The 13,167-nt window shown below is 44.0% G+C and overlaps 1 protein-coding gene across 8 annotated transcripts in view; it reads right to left on the bottom strand.

Moving 5' to 3' along the window:
* Nucleotides 1–13,167, bottom strand: part of slc10a7 (solute carrier family 10 member 7) — a 542,484-nt gene that overhangs the window by 254,413 nt on the left and 274,904 nt on the right. For 4 of the 8 annotated variants that reach the window (XM_070864899.1, XM_070864909.1, XM_070864928.1 and 1 more), the window contains exon 6: nucleotides 6,623–6,658. In XM_070864899.1, the coding sequence (XP_070721000.1) occupies nucleotides 6,623–6,658 (36 nt within the window). Of the gene's footprint in view, nucleotides 1–6,618; nucleotides 6,659–13,167 lie in introns of those variants that run through there. The other 4 variants (XR_011588257.1, XR_011588261.1, XM_070864939.1 and 1 more) reach the window with 3 other exon arrangements.

The following is a 13,167-nucleotide window of genomic DNA, read 5'->3' as shown; positions in this document are numbered from 1 at the left end:
CTGGTTGCAATGTTCCTGATTCATTTGCTTGTTGTAACACACACCCGACCCCGTACGAAGATGCATCGCAAGCTAGCACTAAACGTTTACATGGGTCATACAGAACAAACAGTTTGTTGGAACATAACAGATTTCTGGCTTTCTCAAAGGCAGCCTCTTGTGATTTCCCCCATACCCAGTCATCTCCCTTGCGTAGCAACATGTGTAGAGGTTCTAGCAAGGTGCTTAACCCGGGTAGGAAATTACCAAAATAATTGAGGAGTCCCAGGAACGACCGCAGCTCCGTCACGTTCTGTGGTCTCGGCGCGTTCTTGATGGCCTCCGTCTTGGCATCGGTGGGTCTTATGCCGTCTGCCGCGATTCTTCTCCCTAAGAACTCGACCTCTGGTGCCAGGAAAATACACTTCGAGCATTTCAACCTGAGTCCCACACAATCTAGCCGACTTAGAACCTCTTCCAGGTTCTGCAAGTGTTCGATAGTGTCCCAACCTGTGATCAATATGTTGTCCTGGAAAACTACGGCGCGCGGAACCGTCTTTAGCAGACTCTCCATGTTTCTTTGAAAAATAGCTGCGGCCGATCGAATCCCAAACGGGCATCTATTGTAGATGAACAGACTTTTGTGCGTGTTGATGCAGGTGAGGCCTTTCGAAGATTCCGCCAGCCCCTGCATCAATAGGCCGAGGTCAGGTCCAACTTGGTGAACGTCTTCCCTCCAGCCAGCTTCGCAAATAGGTCGTCTGTCTTGGGTAGCGGGTACTGGTCCTGCAGTGAAAAACGGTTAATCGTTACTTTATAGTCCCCACAAATTCTGACCGTACCATCGCCCTTGAGAACTGGAACAATCGGACTGGCCCACTCATTGAACTCAACCGGCACGATGATGCCCTCTCGTTGCAGCCTGTCCAGCTCGATCTCCACTTTCTCTCACATCATATATGGCACCGCCCGTGCCCTGTGGTGGATGGGTCGTGTACCGGGAACCAAGCAGATCTGCACCTTCGGCCCAGAGAAACTTCCGATGCCTGGCTCAAACAACGACGGAAACTTGCTCAGAACCTGGGCACATGAGGTGTCGTCGACGGACGAGAGCACTCGGATGTCGTCCCAGTTCCAGCGGATTTTCCACAGCCAGCTTCTGCCGAACAGTGTGGGGCCATCTCCTGGTACTGCTCCATCATAGGAGACTTTTACTGCTGCGCTGCCAATTACAGGGATCAGCTCTTTCGTATAAGTTCTCAGCTTAGTGTGAATGGGGCCAAGCTTGGGCCTGTGTGCCTTGTTGCACCACAGCCTGTCGAAGGCCTTTTTGCTCATGATAGACTGACTCGCACCCGTGTCCAGTTCCATGGATACTGGAATTCCATCCAGTTCGACTTTTAACATGATCGGTGGACATTTCGTGGTGAAGGTGTGTACCCCGTACACTTCTGCCTCCTTGGTTCGAGTCTCTAATTCAGTTTGATCCATCATGGATTGACCTTCCTCTGCAATGAGGTGGTTTGCAGAGTTTGCAGCTAGTCTGCACATTCGTTGGAGGTGTCCCATTGTTCCACAGCCTTTGCACGTATAGTGTTTGAAGCGGCATTAATGGGCTCGATGATCACCTCCGCAGCGCCAACAAGGTGTTAAGTGCCTCACATTAACATTTGATGGCGGACTCTGGGTCATCTGAGGGTGTGCAGCTGCAGGCGTGTACGTTCTGCCATATGCATCCTGCCTGAAAACGACGTTACTTTGTGTACAGTACTTGCCGAAACCTCTTTATGCTGCAAAATTTGTTTGGTGGTATCGCTGGTGGACATTAATGCCTGGGCTATCGTTATGGCTTTGCTCAGGTTCGGTGTTTCAACAAGTCAATAGTTCGCTAAGGAAAGCCTCATGGCCAATGCCAAGCACAAAAAAGTCTCTTAGCATTTGCTCCAGGAATCCATCAAAATCGCAGTGTCCTGCAAGGCGCCTTAGTTCGGCGACGTAGTTCGCCACTTCCTGGCCTTCAGACCGTTGACATGTGTAAAATCGATACTTTGCCATCAGAACGCTCTCCTTCGGATTAGGTGCTCCCGGACCAGCGTACACAGTTCTTGATACGATTTTATTGTTGGTTTCACCGGAGCAAGAAGATTCTTCATGAGGCCATAGGTTGTTGCCCCGCAGACGGTGAGGAGGATCGCCCTTCATTTGGCAGCGTTCTCATCCCCCTCCAGCTCGCTGGCCACAAAGTATTGTCGAGTCGCTCCACGAAAGCTTCCCAATCGTCCCCTTCTGAGAATTTCTCCAGGATACCAACGTTCTCTACATTTTCGTGTGATGGTTCGTTATCTCGTCGCCAGTTGTTATGTTCATAAAGAAGTGGTGTAACTGAGTACTGTAGATGTGAGTAAGTATGACCTTAGTTCCTTTATTCTACTCCAGAGTGCTCGTACAGCATGGGACGCCTGGTTATATACAGTGCTCCCAAGGGATGCTGGGATCCCTTGGGACTCCCAACAGGTACGCCCTCAGGAGGCGGTATAATACTGGTTACATAGGGTTGCATACATAACAGCCTCAACTTCATTTCCCTGTCCACTCCCCATAACCCCTGACTGCTTTATCGTTTAGAAATCTGTCTATCTCCACCTTAAATATATTCAATGATCCAGCCTCCACAGCTTTCTGGGCTAGAGAATTCCAAAGATTCACGACCCTGCTGCGGGAAGAAACTTCTCCTAATTTTCGTTTGAAATGGGCGATCTCTTATTCTGAAACTATGCCCCCTAGTTCTAGATTCCCCTACGAGTAGAAACATCCTCTCTGCATCTACCCTGTCAAACCCCCTCAGAATCTTATACGTTTCAATAAAATCACCGCTGATTCTTCTAAACTACAAAGAGTTTAGGCCTAATCTGCTTAACCTTTCTTCATAATCCTTAATCAATCTCGTGAACCTTCTCTGAACTGCTCTAGGTGTGGCCTCACCAATACCCTGTACAGTTGTAGCAGGACTTCCCTACTTTTATACTCTATCCCCCTTGCAATAAAGGCCAACATACCATTTGCCTTCCTAATTATTTGCTGAACCCACACTTTGGAACAATACAGATGGAGGCGTAGCACATGTACAAACGCAAACAATATTTCGGCCCACAGTGAAACTTTTTTTTTAATTCGTAAAATTGTTTAAAGCCAGAAAAAAAAGTACTGGAATGTTGAATATCCCATGGTAAGTTCCAATTAAATTTTGCCAGGTGCCGTCCCCTTTTTGAAAGAGTTTATCAGGGTTATTTAAATCATGTTGTGAGAGAGTGGAAAAGTTTGTGCCCCCATTTGTACCTCAGAGTCTGTGAGAGACGGAGTGTTCAGCAGCAGAAAGAGAGGAACCAACTTCTCCAAAACTGGGGATCGATAGCCTCACCGTCTTCTTCGGAAGTTTAACCACTTTATTCACTTTCTTATTTGCGTTAGAGTTTGGAATTAGAGTTTATTTTATTATTTATTGTTGTATATTTAATGACAGCGTTGAAGAGGGAAAGAAAAACTTGGAGCAACTTCTTCTGTCAAAGCTGCAATGAGACTTGAAAAAATTTAAAGATTTTTAATGAACTTTTCACAGAAAAATTAGTGTTAAAAATACTTTTTCTCCTCCTTAGTTTCAATTTTGAAAGAAACAAGCAAAAATCAATTATCCCCTCATCTAAACAAGTTTCAACCAGGTCTTGAAGTCCAAACACTTTTAAAAAGGCTCCGAAATGTTTAAAACATTTTAAAATTGAAATTTCTCAATATTTGATTTTTAATAATCAAGTGAAATGATTAGCTTTACACAAACATACAACAATGCTGTTGAGGAGGGGGAGGGCAGGAAGGATATGTAGAAGCACCTTATTACTTTTTATTAACTTTTAAAAAATACATTAAGACGTTTAGGAAGAGAACCAAAAAAGGGGTAAAACACAAACCATTTTATTTTGTCTGTCGGTCTATAGTCTGAACAAGTCCCAGAATAGTGTAAATATAGATTTCCTCTTAAACGTTTAGTGGAGTGTTAAAAGAAACAAGAGTTATATAATGATGTATAAAAATTGCAGGAAGCTACTTTACAAGAAATCACTTTGTTTATTGAGAAAGACGCAGAAAATACTTCCATTAAACTGATAAAACATCATTTTGATTTGGTATAAATGTTTGAAATAGGAGATTAAAAATTGAGTGTAAAATAAAGTTTATTTCCAGCTATTTAATTGAGGAATACCTAAAATAATGCAACATTTTTCATGATGAGAGCAGGGATTAATATTATGGAGAATGTTTGAGAGAAAAACATTACAAGCGAAATTTGTAAATTTGTACATCACCATATTAGTAAACATTTCCAAGTCAGTCTGATCGGTTCTCCTATCCAGGAAGAAAGACTGATGTTTATTTCTGTTAAATCATAGCTTTTCTGCTTTTTGTTTTTAATTCGGTGATGCAAATTGTGTATGTGTTTTTCTGCACTTAAGTGCTGCATTTCTGACATATTACATGGAGGGTGTGCTGGTTCAAGAAGACATGTTTATCAATGGAAGTGATTGAAGTTGAAATTACGGATACTCGTTCTTGTTCAATTCTTTTTAAGACTGTGAACTAAAGAACTACAGCACTTTATATTTGTTGGTTGTCTGCTTGCATTGTGATTAATATTCTAATTACTCTGTGGACGTACAGCATGCCAGCATCAAAGGAAAGCCACTGCTCCTGCTGCTTGTGCAGCCATTGCTATAGTGACATGAGGGATGGGCTAATACTTTGAAAACTTTAAAATTAATACAAATTGCACCAATAGATATGCCTCTTTCAGCTCATCTTGGGTTTTTGATTGTTTGTCAATGTATAACCATGTAACTGAGTGTTAATGCATTATTATGCAGTTCTTTTATATACCAGTCATTTTTACAGCTTTTTTTTTTAAATAGAGTTTGTACAGGTTGAACTAAAAGCTTTTAATTAATTCTACTATAATCAAACTTGCAGAATGGGCATGTAAATGACAAATGAATTTCAATATAGATAAGTGTGAGATGGTGCATTTTGGTAGAAAGAATAAGAAGACTGCTTACTCCTTGGAAAATAAGAATCTAAATGGGGTAAAGGTGCAAAGGGATCTAGGGGTATAACTTCACAAATCATTAAAAGTAGCACTGCAGGTTAAAAAAGCCATAAAAGTATAAAGGACTGGGGTTCATTTTTAGAGGAATAGTGTTCAAAAGCAGATAAGTTATGTTAAACCTGTATCAAACCTTGTCTGATTGTCTCATGATTTGAGATGGTGGGGTGGCAATATGGCTGTATATATGCTTTTAAGTGGTTGCTATTGATGTCGTTGATGTAAAAGTTGTTGTTGTAGTAAATGCTGCTGTTGTTACGGCCACGGACGTAAAGGGTGCACTCAAAGGAGTTCATGCTCAGTACAAGAAAAAAAATTAGAGGGAATATTGCTGATAACTAATCTCAATTTCCTGCTTTTTCAAATACCCTTTTATATTCTTAAGTAATTATCTAGTAATTATCTAAATTTTTGAATGTTGTAAATGATTTGGTATTGATCACCACTTGTGGCCACATGCTGATAACAATTTGCGTGCACATTTTTTGTTTCAATCTCCTTCTTTATGTATCTTCTTGTCTAATTTATCAACTAATGGAAATAATCTACCTACATTTACCATATCTATTCTTTTTATTAATTTAAAAACCTATCACATCCTTCCTTATTTGTCTCGGTTTGAGAGATTATAGTCCTAGTAGCTCTTAACTGTTCAGCATAACTTACACCCCTCAAATCATGACATCAATCCTGTTAAATCTGCACTGCACTTTCTCCATTGGTATTATATATCTCCCATAGCGAGTAGCCCAAAATTCCATACAGTATTTCAGATGAGGTTTAACTATTGTTTTGTACAGTCTTCATAAACCCTTTGCTTTGGTATTCACCCCTTCTCAATATAAATTCCAAAATTTTTAACAGCTTTTTTTAAACTCACTCACCCACTTAAGAATTTCTCTCCTTGCTCCTTCAACACATTGAGAAATTTACCATTTAAAGCCACAAGCAATTCCTTTACATTACTGTTAACACATGTAAAATAAGATATTTAGATGGATGGTTTACTAGATTTAGTAATTATCACAAAATAAATTATTAGTACAGTTATTTCTGATATTATTAAGGCCAACACAAAATAATTTACGTAAATGAATGCTTTGTAAGTAACATCTAGTGTGTGCAGATATCAGAGACATATTACATGATCAATGCTGTGTATTGTTTAGCATTTTGTAGTTTAGAAACTGTGTTTATCATAAAATTAAATAAGGGCATGTTATTATGCATGTCATGAAATTTTCAATTACCTTCTTTAATCAAAGTAATACGAATTAAATGATGCCATGTAAACCATGGGTCTTAAGTAAACCACAACGTAAAAACAGCAAAATACAATCTTTTCAAGGTTAGGCACTTTCTTGCACTGATAGTATACTGAACCTATCAAATACAACTTGCTAAGAAAAAAAATCAAATTAGCTTGTAGAGTTTTACAGTTGGACACACTTTTGAAATATACAAATAATCATATATAAAATGGGATATACTCACAAACAGCAGAAGTAATAGCGGTGTGATAATAATTCCCTGAAAGAGAGAGTATTAAAGTGGGTAATTGCTCTTCAAGGGGAAAAAAATTAAAATGAATAACCGAGTAATATTCCCGCTTTAAAATAAATCAAGCAGTGTGCAACATTTCTACAACCTCAAATCCCCACCCTACAGATAATGATCCAGCTCCCTTTAAAAGGTGTTAATTGACCCCAAATCAGTTGCCCAGTCTTGGAGTCTGTTTTACCAGGACCAGTATCCATAGCTTGATGGATCAGTGGCTATGAATAATCTTTTGCAGAACCCGGTCTCAAATAAGTTTGAAATGGTAGGTTCTTACACGACTCTGACAACTACTAATATGACAATGAAGCACATGGACAGGAGTTCATCTCAAATGAACTCTCAACTTTGCTTCAGCAGTGCTGTGGACCAGGAAATGGAGAAAAAAATGAGAAACAGAGATGTTGTGAGGGGTGGGAAGGGGAGTAAAAACCTATTAAGAGGTAATGAAGGAGGAAAGAGATCATCTGGTGGGGCGGGAGACAAGGGAAAGAAACAGAGGACTGGGTAATAGGGAGAGAAACAATGAGAAAAAGGGAGAGGAGAGAAAAAAAGACACCCCCCACAACAATGATTTGGGTGAAGGGAAGCATGAGAAATTGCTCATTTTCCTTCAAATGCCAGTTCCATAACACCACTCACAGCCAGCAACATCAATGAAAATCTGCCAGATTCTTTTTTACAGCTGGGATAATAAAAACTCGTCTTTCATTGATCTTCCTGGTTTCTGGCAGTCTAGTTGGAGTTAGTAAATGCATGAATTTTGGTGGCATTGTCATAATGTGGGCTACACAAAATATCATGGCCTGCCTATGTATGCCTGGGGTGTTGTTTCCCACAGTGCACCTGGTTTACATAAATATTAGTTCATCACCACAAAACCAAATGTACAAAGTGCCTCAGTTTGCTCTCCCAAAACCCAGGTTGCAATGTAAAAGCAGCTATGGAGAAAGAGACACTGGCCCCAATTTTACCTCCAGATGGATTTCCTGCTCAGGCCTGAGTTACAATTACAGTCGGGTCTCAATAATGCCATCGGGCTGTGATATACATATGTAAAGAAGGACCCTATTGGCTCCGGGTATGTGTCTTTGCTGCCTGCTCAGGAGAGTATGTCTAAATTGCAGATATTGTGATCATGACAGCTTTCGGACAGGTAAGAGCCAGGGCAATTTGAACTACTTACTCGCCAAGTTTCTGCTGAGCGAGTAGAGTCAAAATCGCTCCCTTTCTGTGGAGAAAATTAAACCCTTATGAAAGTTGGCTGGGGGAGAAAAAAAAGAGAAAACACAAATCTGCTGAGGGGGAAATAGGGAAAGACAGGAAGAGAAACAATGTTCTGGTGGGGTATCTCTTCCTCTGCTAGGAGGAAAGTGATAGGCCCTGATATTTACGGGGAGGCTTCAGGTGAGGCCGTAATTGGCCAAAGAACCCGCCTAGGTCGGGGACGTGGAGGGCCTGCCAATCTTAACAGCAGGGCCAAACTTGCAACTTGTAGATCCGCCTTCTCCCAGCAGCCGACCAAAGGGGTAGCCTGGCCGGCGGGCAAGAAGGCTAAAGGGAGGAGGCCTGCGATCAGGAGGACTGGTGGGGAGAGGTGCTCTGCAATCAGGAAGGCTGGGGTGAGGAGGTCTGCGATCAGGAAGGCTGGGAGAAAGAGTCTCGCTGTTATGTCGTGGATAAGGAGTCAGACTAGATACGGCAAGCTCAAAGTAAGGTGTGACCGTAGTCCTTTATTACAGATCTCAGAGCCTCTCCAGCCTGTGAAGCCTCCTTATATACAGGTGCTCCCAAGGGATTGTGAGATCCCTTGGGACTCCAGAAGATAAACCCTCTGGTGGTTAGACATGGTAATTACAGGTTTACATACAAAACAACACTCCCCCCCGTAAAGTCAATAGTGTAACTATTCACAATGTGAATCGATTTGGGGCCTTCCTTTCCCTGGTTGATTGTCTCGGTGCAAATGCTGGTGTTGATGAGTCATTTGTTGGGCCTTCGCTGGGCTGCTGCGCAGCTGGCCTTGCTGGACTGCTGGGGGTGGTGAGTCTTGCTGGGCTGCTGCGGGTGATGGGTTCTGCTTCGTGGTCAACCGCTGGGTCGGTTGCCACTTGTGTGTGTGTTGGAGGGTCTAAAAAGGTAGAGTCCATTGTGGGTTGTTCTGGATAGTCCGTAAATCTGAGTTTGGTTTGGTCCAAGTGTTTTCTGCAGCTGAGTCCATTTGCGAGTTTGACCACAAACACCCTACTCCCCTATTTGGGCAAAACAGTGCCAGCAATCCACTTGGGAGTAGGGTCTTGTGCGGTAACTAAGCAGGACTCGGGATAAGCGAGTCTGCAGTGAGCCTTCAGTTACCCTTTTCAAGCTCTGCTTGATTGTTTGAACGACTCGTTTTGCCTGACCGTTGGACTTAAATGGGGCAGACGTGACATGTTTGACCCCATTGCGGGTCATGAATTCCTTGAATTTGGCACTGGTAAAGCAAGGCCCATTGTCACTTACAAGGACATCAGGCAGCCCGTGCATGACAAACATGGCCCGTAGGCTTTCAATGGTGGCAGTGGACGTGCTTGCCAACATTATCACACATTCAATCCACTTGGAGTATGCATCTACAACCACTAAAAACATTTTTCCCAAGAATGGGCCTGCATAGTCGACATGAACTCTAGACCACGGTTTGGAAGGCCAAGACCATAAACTTAGTGGTGCTTCCCTGGGTGCATTGCTTAACTGGGAACATGTATTACATTTGTGCACGCAGGACTCTGCATTGATACCGGGCCACCACACGTGGGATCTGGCTATCGCTTTCATCATTACAATGCCTGGGTGGGTACTGTGGAGATCACTAATGAAAGTGTCCCTGCCCTTTTTTGGCACAACTTCCCGATTACCCCATAGGAGGCAGTCTGCCTGTATAGACATTTCATCTTTGCACTGCTGGTACGGCTTTATTTCTTCCTGCATCTCTAACAGGACAATTTACTAAGGATAGTAAGGGGTCCTGGCTCGTCCAGGTTCTAATCTGTCGGGCGGTAACAGGTGATTGCTCACTCTTGAATGTTTCCATAACTAAATCTGCAGGCTGTGCCATCTCTACCCTAGTGGTGGGCAATGGCAGCCTACTGAGAGCATCGGCACAGTTTTCTGTGCCTGGCCTGTGGCGGATGGCGTAGTTGTATGCGGACAATGTGAGTGCCCATCTCTGAATGTGGGCCAATGCATTCGTATTTATCCCCTTATTTTCAGAAGAGGGATATGAGCGGCTTATGGTCAGTTTCCAATTCAAATTTGAGCCCGAACAGATATTGATGCATTTTCTTTACTCTGTAAACACATGCTAACGCTTCTTTTTCGGTCGTACTGCAGGCCCTCTTGGCCTTAGACAGACTTCTGGGTGCATAAGCAACCGGTTGCAATTTCCCAAATTCATTAGCTTGTTGCAATACACACCCGACCCCGTACGACGACGCATCACATGCTAGTACCAAACGTTTACATGGATCAGAGAACACAGGCAATTTGTTTGAACATAACAGCTTCCTAGCTTTCTCAAAGGTATTTTCTTGGCTTTTACCCCATACCCATTCATCTCCTTTATGCAGTAAAGAGTGCAGGGGTTCTAACAATGTGCCAAGACCCAGTAAGAAGTTACCAAAATAGTTCAGGAGTCCTAGAAACAATCGTAGCTACGTCATGTTCTGTGGTCTCGGTGCGTTCTTGATTGCCTCCGTCTTTGAATCGGTGGGCCTGATGCCGTCCGCCGCGATTCTTCTCCCCAGGAACTCCACTTTAGGCACCAGGAAAACACACTTCGAGTGTTTTAGCCTGAGCCCCACACGATTAAGCCGACTAAGAACCTCCTCCAGATTCTGCAGGTGCTCGACGGTGTCCCGACCTGTAACCAAGATGTCGTCCTGGAAGACCACAGTGTGCAGGACCGACTTCAGCAAGCTTTCCATGTTCCTCTGGAATATCGCCGCGGCCGATCGCACCCCAAATGGGTATCTGTTGTAAACGAAAAGACCTTTGTGCATGTTGATGCAGGTGAGGCCTTTCAAAGATTCCTCCAGCTCCTGCGTCATGTCGGCCAAGGTCAAGTCCAGCTTCGTGAACGTTTTCCCTCCCGCCAGCATTGCAAATAGGTCGTCTGCCTTTGGTAGCGGGTATTGATCCTGCAGTGAGAAACGATTGATAGTTACTCTGTAAATCACCACAGATTCTGACGGTACCGTCTCCCTTGAAGACTGGAACAATCGGACTGGCCCACTCATTGAATTCGATCGGCGAAATGATGCCCTCTCGTTGCAGCCTGTCCAGCTCGATCTCCACCCTCACTCTCATCATGTAAGGTACCGCTCTTGCCTTGTGATGGATGGGTCGCGCCCCCAGAATCAAATGAATCTGCACTTTTGCTCCTTGGAACTTCCCGATGCCTGGTTCGAACAGTGAGGGGAACTTGCTTAGGACCTGGGCACACGAGGTGCTGTCGACAGACGAATGCGCTTGGACGTTGTCCCAGATCCAGCGTATCTTTCCCAGCCAGCTGCTGCCGAACAGCATGGGGCCATCGCCCGGTACCACCCAGAGTGGTAAATCGTGCACCGCTCCATCGTAGAAGATCTTTACGGTAGCACTACCAATTACGGGAATCAGTTCCTTTGTGTATGTTCTAAGTTTGGTACGAATGGGAGTCAGGACTGGCTTTGAAGCCTTGTTGCACCACAACTTATCGAAAGTCTTTTTACTCATTATGGACTGGCTTGCGCTCGTGTCCAGCTCCAGCTTAATTCAACCATCAGCATTATCGGGGAACACTTCGTGGTAAATGTGTGCACCCCATAGACCTGTGCCTCCTCGGTCTGAGGCTCTGGTTCGTCATGATCCACCATGGATCTGCCCTCCTCTGCAACATGGTGGCTTGCAGGATTAGCAGAGTTTGCAGCTCGCCTGCACATACGTTGGAGGTGTCCCATTGTTCCACAGCCCTTGCAAACATATCCTTTGAAACGGCATGAATGGAATCGATGATCACCCCAGCAGCACCAACAAGTTGTTAATTGCCTTGTATTCTCCACCCTTGATGGCGGACTCTGAGTCATCTTTGGACATGTAGCTACAGGCATGTAAGTCCTGCCATGTACATTTCGATTCGAAAACAATGTTACTTTGTTCACAGTACTTGCAGCAGCACGAATGTGCTGGGAAATTTGTTTGGTATTGTCACTGGTGCAAGTAAACGCCTGGGCTATCGTTATGGCTTTACTCAAGGTTGGGGTCTTTACAGTCAAAAGTTTGCGAAGTATTACTTCATGGCCAATGCCAAGTACAAAGAAGTCCCTGAGCATATGTTCCAAGTGTCCTTCAAATTCGCAATGTCCTGCAAGGCGCCTTAGCTCAGCGACGCAGCTCGCCACTTCCTGGCCTTCAGACCTCTTGTACGTGTAGAACCGATACCTCGCCATCAGAACGCTTTCCTTTGGGTTTAGATGCTCCCGGACCAGTGTGCACAACTCATCGTACGACCTGTCTGTGGGTTTTGCTGGGGCGAGCATGTTTTTCATGAGGCCATACGTTGGTGCCCCGCAAACGGTGAGAAGGATTGCCCTTCATTTGGTAGCGTTCCCTTCTCCTTTCAGCTCATTGGCCACGAAGTATTGGTCAAGTCATTCCACTAAGGTTTCCCAATCATCTCCCTCCGAAAATTTCTCCAGGATGCCCACAGTTCTCTGCATTGTTGCGTTGGGGTTCGTCATCTGTATCTTGTCGCCAGTTGTTATGTCTTAGATAAAGAGTCAGACTAGATACTGCAAGCTCAAAGTAAGTGTGACTGCAGTCCTTTATTACAGATCTCAGAGTGCCTCTCCAGCCTATATACAGGTGCTCCCAAGGGATTGTGGGATTCCTTGGGACTCCAGGGGATAAGCCTTCTGGTGGTTAGACATGGTAATTACAGGTTTACATACATAACACTTGCGATCGGTAGGGATGGAGATTGGAGCTGGGAGAGACGGAAGGCTTATTGAGGGGCCTAGGGAGACCATTCCCACTCCTCCTGGCTCACATGGAGTACTAAAAGAGCCACTTACGTTGGGAGCTGGCAGCTCCCACCTACTGTGTTCTGACGAAAGGTCATCAACCTGAAACGTTAACTCTATTTCTTTTTCCACATATTCTACCTGACCTGCTGAGTATTTCCAACATTTTCTGTTTATATTCGCTCCCATCTCTGTTTCATTGCAGAATTTCCCGACACCCTGAGAAATCTGTGCAGCACCAGTTAATTTCAAATTGAGCTCCTAATTGCACTGTTTATCCATGCATGTTGGAGTCAGGTTATACAGACTTCACATTTTACTCCCAACCCTCTCCTGCCCATCGTGGGGAGTTCATATCGAGGCCATAGTTGTTGTCAGGGCTTAGTAGGCCCATCCTGTAAAACAGCGTATCCTCCAATTTACAGGAAGTTATGCCAGAAG

The sequence above is a fragment of the Pristiophorus japonicus genome, chromosome 2, assembly GCF_044704955.1.
Source record: "Pristiophorus japonicus isolate sPriJap1 chromosome 2, sPriJap1.hap1, whole genome shotgun sequence".
Taxonomy (NCBI): Eukaryota; Metazoa; Chordata; class Chondrichthyes; family Pristiophoridae; genus Pristiophorus; species Pristiophorus japonicus.
The sequence above is the reverse complement of the archived record's forward strand: the minus strand, read 5'-3'. Positions and strand labels throughout refer to the sequence as shown.